The sequence below is a fragment of the Aquila chrysaetos genome, chromosome 18 (assembly GCF_900496995.4).
Source record: "Aquila chrysaetos chrysaetos chromosome 18, bAquChr1.4, whole genome shotgun sequence".
NCBI lineage: Eukaryota > Metazoa > Chordata > Aves > Accipitriformes > Accipitridae > Aquila > Aquila chrysaetos.
This window is the reverse complement of record NC_044021.1, coordinates 22,934,084-22,943,207: the sequence shown is the minus strand read 5'-3', so window position 1 is coordinate 22,943,207 and position 9,124 is coordinate 22,934,084. Positions and strand designations below refer to the sequence as shown.

General features: G+C 53.1%; 1 protein-coding gene across 1 annotated transcript; it reads right to left on the bottom strand.

Moving 5' to 3' along the window:
• Positions 1-3,968: 3,968 nt before the first annotated feature.
• SOX4 (SRY-box transcription factor 4) lies at positions 3,969-8,841 on the bottom strand. The gene has a single exon (XM_030042083.2). It carries the CDS (start codon positions 7,901-7,903, stop codon positions 6,563-6,565), a length of 1,341 nt encoding a protein of 446 aa, XP_029897943.1. The 5' UTR covers positions 7,904-8,841; the 3' UTR covers positions 3,969-6,562.
• Positions 8,842-9,124: the final 283 nt, after the last annotated feature.

Below are 9,124 nucleotides of genomic sequence, written 5' to 3'. Positions count from 1 at the left end.
AAGATAAGAAGGGCAAATGTTTTCCCTTTGCTTCCAGGTCTACGTTACAAGAGCACTGCCAACACAACAAAGCACAGCTTTGCCAGTATAACACACATTTTATCTAGTATTTTGCTGACATAGCAGTGCCAAACAGGACTCAAAGCTCACACCTCCCCTGACTGATGCCAGGTCTGAGTTTCTACTTTTACCTAATCCCCATCATTTTGAAAGACCCGTATGGGCCCCTTGCAACCGACCTGCCAGTCTTGCTCCTATTTCTGCAAGCCCTTTTCCTCCTCCTGGTCGAGCAAGCTCATACTGCTTACGATAAGGACGGGACGCACAGGGATGCGCGAAGAGACTGGTCAGCATTCGTTAGCTATCAACAAGGGGCATCAAGGCCGGGTTACGGACAGCTAACCTCTGTCGCAAACCAACGAACATCGCCCCACCAGCAGCCGCCGTTACGTTGTCCTTTGCTTCAGATAAACTCACTTAAAAGGGAAGATGTAACAGGAGCCACGTGGAGTTTGGGGATGCTCTTCTGCCGTGCGGGAGAATTAAGCTTTGTTCGCCAAAAACCACAGAGGAGCTAGTACAGGGGGAGAAAGGCTACTAGGAGTTAGTGTATCGGTAGGAAAAAAGGCATAGGAAGTGACTCAGGATAGTATAATCTAGCCAGAGATGTAGTATTAGGAAACGTTGCATAGCCGTGCCTGTGAGTTATGCCTAAATCACATTCCACAGGATTTAATTCTGTTGGTGGTCTATGAATTGGTTACTATAGGTTCAGTAAATGTTACTCCTTGCCTTGAGATGTTTATGTACAACGCACAAAATGGAGCAGTCACTGACCGGCTAATTGCTAAGTCCTGAATAAGTCACCTTTTGTGCCACGGCATACCCATCTTGGAGACAACCACATTTATTTTCCTCATGTTGGTGACAAAAATCATAGCTGATTTTAGAGCTCGTTTGAGGACCTGGAGAGGAGAGGTTGAAATGGCGGGAGGTGGATAATAATTTTTGAACTCTGGCATATCAAGACAATCACAACATGTGTAGACGCAGGAGGTCACATTATTATACCTTGTTAATGTCTTCAAAGCTTTTCAGAGACCTTTATGGAGTTATTCTACATGAAAAATTAACCCTAATACATACATTCAAAAACTAGATCCAACACACAGAACAAAGAGCCCTTGGGAGGAGGGTTAAGCTTTAATCTGCTACTTTTTCCACTTTCTTGTGGAAGCAGAGGTGGCAGAGGAGAGGCCGGCCAGCGTGAAGGCTCTGCACCCGTATGGCTGCTACTGTGTCGTGTATCGTGTCAGCGTATGTCACGACAGCTAACGGGGGGGGGCCTCTAGCTCAATCCTCTCCTTTCTGCTCAGTCAAGCCGATTCTGCTGGAAGTGTAACACGGGAGTACAAGGCTTGCAAATGTGCTCAGCATTGCGGACTCCCGGGGAGCCCTACTTTGGTGTTGGGAAAGAAAGAAAATACAATACGGTCTGTGCACGCGCTCACATCGCACGCTGCTTTACAAGGAAGGGAAGGAAATGAAATGATACACAGGGGAGGCAGACCTGATTACTGAAAATTATATATACACTCTTGAGGTGAACAGTCTTCATCTAATTTGCAGGTAAATTAATGATTTACAAAGAAGCACAGTCTATTAAAAATAAATTTTACCGACACACATATGTGGCCTGTTACGGTGATTTTTTCATTTAAATCTAGTTCAAGTCTTTTCTATACCTCTGTGCACTATGAGATGAGCTGATGGAGAAATGGCAAAGAGCTATAAAAATGAGAGGTTTAGCAAAAGATGAAGAAGAAACAAAATTGTCACAGTGCAAGAACGGACAAAATTATCTCCGCCAAAGTTAAAATAGAAAATAGAAACTTCATTTTTTCACACGGCACACAAACGAATTCACTCAGCATTACCTCAAGATGTTGCGGAGGCCACAAGCAAGAAGGGGATGCCGTGGAGGATAGAATAAACGAGTGGAGCGGGATTCACTGGTGACAATGACCACGCGTGGCTGTAAAAGTCTCTAAAATGCTGATTACCGGAGTGAAGGCACAGCAGGAAAGGAGCAATTTTGCTTTGCCTTGTTTGCTCGAGCATGGTCGCAGCTTCCAGGAGCGGGGTTGGGGCCTCTCACGCCAGCTGGGGCAGCGGGAGAAAACGACAGCTACGGCGATCCCGAGTCAGAGATTTCACCCTGCTGTGGAAATGCACTTCTTTATAGGCACCCGCCACGCTGGCCCACCTCCAGGAGAGGATCCGGTGTTAGGCAAACCTATGGCCAGACACCAGTTGCGATTCCTAAAAATCTAGTTTTCTTTTACATAGATCTTCATTAGAAAAGCTTTGCAATAAATTTGTTAGTTTTCAGGTTTGCTAAAGGGCTACTACTTTTCCTGCCAAAACAGTCATATTAGAAATATGGTCTATTAAAAAAAAAAAGTACATTTGGTGATATAGCCTTGTGTGGCTTAGTTCTGGGTACTTCCTCTAGCGAGAGACTTTGCCTTGCTCCATATCGCGGGCAGCAAGGAACACATGAGTATTTCCCATTTATGTACCTACGCTCATACGTAACGTTGTGTGACTATATATCTATCCATTTCAGCCTGACTTCCACTTAGCTATCTGGAGGCAACAACTTGCATGTCACCCAAAGAGCCCCCAGAGAAACAACCCGTTTGGCAACCCTGGACTTTATTATAACCGAGAACAAAAACAAGGCGCGCAGGAAACCATAAAACCCCTCGACTTAACTGTAGCCAACAGCAAAGAGGCCGCCAGCAGCAGCAGCAGCAGCAGCAGCCCGAGCCTGTCGCCTGCCAGCGGCTGCAGTCTGATGTTGTCACCCGTCCCCATCACCCCCCCCCCCCTTCCCCCCCAGTTTGACCAGTGCTCGGTCCCAAGAGCACATTTATCGATAAGCACAGCACCTGGGCACCGAGAAGAGGGAGGGTTTGGGTGCACAGGGCTCCCCCCCACACCGCCCGGGGTGTTTCACGGGGGGGGGAATGCCCCGACCCCCGGCTGGCGGAGTCCCGGGGGGGGGGGCCGAGCCCGCCGGCACATCCATGTGCTTTGTAAATGGCCTTGGAAAAGCAAGGAGCGGGACGGCAAAGAGGCTAACCAACCGGGAAACCTCCCGGGGCGAAAAGGGGCGGGGGGGGTATGGGGGCGCGGAGCTGCGGCTGGGGAGATTTTTGCATGGCAAATAAAAGGCAGGAATTCGTGGGGATGAGGCGAGGGCGAACATTAACCTCCCGGGCCGGTGGCTTTGCGAAACAGCCGGTGCAACGCCTCTTCTCGTTCGCAGCTCCTTTTTCATGGAAAAGAGCTGCTGGCTGGCAGCCAGCTGTAAATTAACAGCTAAGTGAAACCATTATGTCGGTGGGCCGCTTTAATCGGTTTACAAAAAAAAAAAAAAAAAAAAAACCCACCACCAAAAAAACCCACCCCACCGTCGAAGGGACGATGCATATTCGTAGGCAGGAGGGGAACGCAGGGGGCACCCGGGAAGTCGAAAACCCGGGGGGGGGCTGGGAGGGGGTCACCGGCCTTGAGCCCCCCCCCCCCCGGACTCCAGTGGCCGCTAATGTAAACGCTCTGCATTAGAAAGACTTCATTACAGGTGCCCCGGAGAAACTTATTTTGGATGGGGGGGGCAACAAAAACCCACCCGGAGGGGGCCGGGGGCGAAGCAATGATGACAAGAGCAGCCCAGTGTTAGGGTTCAGTTCCAGCTGATTTTATTTCCTTCCCGAAGAAAAAAACCAAAACAAAACAAACCAAAAAAAAAAAAAAAAACCAAAAACCAAAACAAAACAAAAAAACCAAAACAAAACAAAAAAAAAAAAGAGAGGTTATTTACAGAAGGTATATCAACAATCTGACAGGCAGTGAACTTGACATGGTTAGCTGGCATGATCTTTTTTTTTTTTTTTTTTTCCTCCTTTCCCAACGTTGCGTTGTGGGTGATCGTTAGACAAAAAAAAAAAAAAAAAAAAAAAAAAAAAAATTCTACACAGCATATTGCACAGGATGGATGACCAAAAAAATAACAAAAAGAACAAAAAAAGTTAAACCCTTAACGGAACCACCTCATTAGGCAGACGTCCTAGTGCCTGTCATGTTATATTAACATACATAAACACACAATCTTCTTTTTTGCTTATTATAATACAGACTTAAATGTACAAAGATGTTTTCACTTTCTTCATCTTAAACACAACAGCTATAAACCTGAATACATATGCTATCATCATGCCATAAGAGACTAAAACAATTATATTTAGCGACAAGTAGAAAGGATTAAATAGTCAAATACAAGAATGAAAAACGCAGTACATAGTGTCGCGAACTCAAACCGGCATTTAGATAGATCCAGTGGTTTAAACGGCACGTTTTTGCTTCTAAAAAAAGTGCAAAAAGATGTGGTTTACAAGTTAAAGGTACAGGATCCCTTCTGTGTAAATGCACCAGTCGCTTTACTTCATTTCGGGACAGGTTTCTCCCCAAAACGGTAGCATACAGTGTATACGCCTCAGTCTTTCCCTTCCCCTCCGGCTCCCCCCGGCCCCCCCCCTCCCCTCCCGCCCCCTCCCCCGGAACGGCGGGGGGCTGCGGAGCGGGCACTGGCGGTGGCGGTGAGGGATGCTGTCACTTTAAGATGCCTGCAGATTGGAGTGTAAACATGGACAAAATAGGGGCTGATTCGTGGGTGGGTGAGAGTGTGAGTGAGCGTGAGAGCGCGCACACGCGTGGGAGATACTAACCAGCGGCCCTGCTGTTAAAATCAGGAAATCCAAACAGCGATTTACACCGATTTACACCCCCTTTATATATTTTTTACAAAAATACACTGAGAAAATAATCAAACGTTTTCATCTCTCTTCTCTTTTTGTTTTTAAAAGTGTCAAAAGTCTACATTTAAATATAAAAAATTAAAAGTTAAAACTCTAGCCCTTCAGTGAAGGAGACATAAAAATGGTGCGGGTAACAACGAGAACTACCAAAAAAGGACAAAGGAATACAAGTCAAAAATGTTTGGCCAGTATAAATACGTCCACTTATAAAATGGCATCCGATTACATTTACAAGGAAAAAAAAACCAAAAAAACCCAATACGAGGATGGAGCATCGGTGAGAAAAAACAGTCTTTTCATTTACAGCTATAAGGAACAAACACATACATACTCTGAGAAAAAATTTGGTCCTGAATTTTCTTTTTTTAAAGTCCAGCACAGATTTGAGTTGCGTTTGAATCCTTTAAAGAGTTAAGAATGAAAAAAAGCTGGTGATATTTTTTGTAGGAATCAAACATAGCGCCATCTATCTGCTTTTATATTATCCTAACACTATTTTTTTTAAACTGTTCAACAGTCTTACAGAAATCTTAAAAAGATAGACAGGATAACATGCTATATTAAACCCCACCAGTGAAATAATCCAACACCATCACGATTCTGAGTAAGAAGAAAAAAACTACTTTTTTTTTTTTTTTTTTTTTTTTTTAGTATTTTCGGGTTTTTTTGCAAAAGCCATCGCCCTCCATTTCCCCTGTACCACATCATGACAGAAACTGTTCCCATTCCGTCTCTGTTGCAAAAGTTTTCAGTGTTCTTGAAGTTTCGGCCTTATTTTTTTTCTCTACATATGACATAAGGTGACTGAGAAAAGCGCTGCCGCCACCTCATCCGTACGTGCAAATCCGTTTCAGTTTATTATTATCTTCCCCCCACCGTATTTCCAAGACAGCTCTCAAGTGTAAGTCTGGCTCTTCTCCTCTTAACTAGGATCTCAGTCCAGCTCCATCCGCCTCCTCCTCCTCCTCCTCCCATCGTCGTCGCCTCCTCTCACCGCAGAAGAAACCGGGACGGGATTCCTCCCCCCAAAACGTGAACCTTGCAAGGGCTTGGGTGGATATTTTTTTTTTTTCCTGTTTGTTTGGGTTTTTTCTCCTTTTTTTTTTTTTTCCAAGCAGTTCTGATCGCTCTTTCACACGAAAAGGGCGAATGCTCAAGACATCCAGTGCGCGCTCAGCACAAGGCATCGCTCCCCCTCCTCTTGAGTCGTATAAAGTGGGCAATAACAAAGAACCCAGAGGTGTGTGTGCGGTTCCCCCCCCCCGCCCCCCTTCCCCCCTCCTGTCTCTCTTTTCGGGAAAGAAAAAGGGAAAAGGAAAAAGCCAGCGTTTCGCTCCCGCCGGTCTCTGAAAAAGCAAACGTCAGGCTCGTCTCTCGGATGGGGGGGGTGTGCGGGTCCGTCTCCAGCCGGAGGAAGGGGGGGCTGCTGCCCCTTCTGCAAGGAGAGGGCGATCCCGCTCCCGCCGCCGCTCTCCCCGAGCGCAAGAAGCAGTCTCACCGGCCCCTTCCCAGCAAAGAAAAAAAAGAAAAAAAAAAAACAAACAACCCCCCCCCCCCCCCCCTCCCTCCCCAAAACCCCAACCCAAACCGAACCCAGAAAGAAAAGCGCCCGGGCGGGGCGGGCGAGTCCTGCCGACAACGCGCGTCTGTGCCTCCTCCAGCGGGGCCCGGCTCTCGCCTCAGTAAGTGAAGACCAGGTTGGAAATGCTGGACTCCAGCCAGTCCCCCGAGATCATCTCACTTACCTCCGGCGTGCAGTAGTCCGGGAACTCAAAGTGCGAGCCCGAGCCGGGCTCGAAGTTAAAATCCAGGTCCCGGTCGAGCACCGAGGAGCTGAAGCTGCCCAGGGACATGCTCTCAAAGCCGGGGCTGGGGTTGAGGTCCAAGAGGTCGTCCTCGAACTCGTCGTCCGACGAAGAGGAGCCGGAGGAGGAAGAGGAGGAGGAGGAGTGGGAGGACGCGGAGGAGGAATGCGCCGTCGAGGGGGCCGGCGAGGAGGCGCGCAGGCTGGTGTAACTGCGGTGATCCGAGGGCGAGCCCGAACCGGAGCCGGAGGGCGAGGGGCAGGCGGCCCCGCCGCAGTCCCCGTCGGGCCGGCCCGCCCCGCCGCCCCCCTCCTCGTACAGGCTCAAGGGGTCGCCGGCCTCCGCCGAGCTGCTCAGCGTGGGGCTGCCGGGCACCGCGCCCCCGCCGCCGGGGGAGGCGGCGGCGGAGGAGGAGGAGGAGGAGGCGGCGGCGGCGGCCGCCTGCCCGCTCCCGAAGATGTAGACCCGCTTCAGCTTCTTCTCGGCCAGCGGCTTGCCGGGGCCCGAGGGCGCGCCCGCCGCCCCCCGGGGCTTGTACAGCGCCTGGTGCTCGGGCGGCAGCAGCGCGGCCGGCGGCTCCCCGGGGAAGGGGGCGGCCTTGCCGCCCGCCCCCGCCGCCGCCGCCTTGCCGTGGGGCTTGCCGCCCGCACCGCCGCCGCCGGCCGCGGGGGAGGGCTTGGAGGAGCCGCCGCCGCCGCCGCCGCCCTTCTTCGGGGCGGGCTTGGCGGGGGCCGCGGGGCCGCCGGGGCTGCCCCCGCCCCCGCCGCCCTTGTCCGCCTTGTCGCCGGGTTTGGCGGAGCTGTTGCCCGACTTCACCTTCTTCCTGGGCCGGTACTTGTAGTCGGGGTAGTCCGCCATGTGCTTGAGGCGCAGCCGCTCCGCCTCCCGGATGAAGGGGATCTTGTCGCTGTCCTTGAGCAGCTTCCAGCGCTTGCCCAGGCGCTTGGAGATCTCGGCGTTGTGCATGTCGGGGGACTGCTCCATGATCTTCCGCCGCTCGATCTGCGACCACACCATGAAGGCGTTCATGGGCCGCTTGATGTGCCCGCTGGGCGTCTTGCACCAGCTCGGGTCGTCCGCCTTGCCCCCCGTCGAGGCGGTGGAGCCCGGCGTCGGGGAGGAGGCGATGCCCAGCTCGATGCCGGCCCCGGAGTCGGAGGTCTCGGCGGCCAGCAGCGCCTCCGTGTTCTCCGCCGTGTTGGTCTGCTGCACCATCGCGGCGGCGGCGGCGGGGGGGGGGCTCGCCGGGGCTCAGCGCCGCTCCGGCGCGGGGCAGGGCGCGCAACTTCTTCTCACAGCGGCACCGGGGCCGCGCAGCCCCCCGCGGCCGCGCCCCCGCTCCCCGCACCGCTCGTACTTCCACACCGGCGCCTCGTCCCCGGCGGCGCGGTCCTCTCCCCCTCGAGGCGGCGGCGGCAGCGGGGCCGCCGGCGGTCAGACGGAGTTTCTGCAAAAGCAGCGCCGCGAGCCGCCCGTCCAAGTTTGGCTTTTTTTTTTTGGGTTTTTTTTTTTTTGTTTTGTTTTCCTCTCGGGGCGTTTTGGGCTGGTTTGGTTGGTTTTTTTTTTTTTTTTTTTTTTTTTTTTTTTGGAGGGGCGGGGGGGTGTCGGTCTGCTTTTTTTCCTCACCACCACCTCGGGTCTCCCCCCTCCCCGAAGCAGCTGGTCCAGTTCACAAGTGCTTTCCGCCTGCCTCCGGCGTTTCAGGAGAGTCTCTCAGCGCTGGGCACGGCCGCAGGGGACGGGGAATGGGGCGGGGGGCAGGCGGCGCGCCCCCCAAACCCCGAAAACGCCGGCTCCAGGACTCGTGGTGGCGGGGTCGGCGGCCAGGAGTTTGTGCAGGTAGGATTTGGCAGTTGCGAGGTACTGAGCGAAAAGAAAACCCCTCGGAGGGGGGGAAGAAAAAAAAAGAAGGAAAAAAAAAAAAGGAAAAAGAAGGAAAAAATAATAATAATGATGGAAAAAAATCCCCGGGAAAAAAAAAAAAAAAAAAAAAAAAGAAAAGCGCTCGTGCATGAACGAGTGTGTACGTCCCCGGCAGGAAGAGCGGCGAGCCGGGCGCCCAGCCCCGTCCTCCTCCTCCTCCTCGGCCGCCGGTCCCGCCGCTGCTGCTGCTGCTGCTGCTGCCGCCGCCGCCGCCGCTCCGCGCCCGCGGAGCCCCGCGGAGCGCGCGCGCGCGCCGCCGCCGCCCCCCCCCCCCCGGCGCCGGGCGCTGCCCCCCGCCCGCCGCGCTCCGCCGGCTGCAGCTGAGAGCGGACCCCGCGCTCGCCCCGCGCCCCTTTTATCCTTTCGCAAGCCCGCCCGGCGGCCAATGGGGCGCTGTATCCAACGCCTCCGCGGGCCAAGCCCCTCCCACCGGCCGGCGATTGGCGGCCGCCTCGGCGCCGGTAATAATCGCCGCGTGCAATGAGAAGCGCCCGCGCTGACCTCATTCCCGGC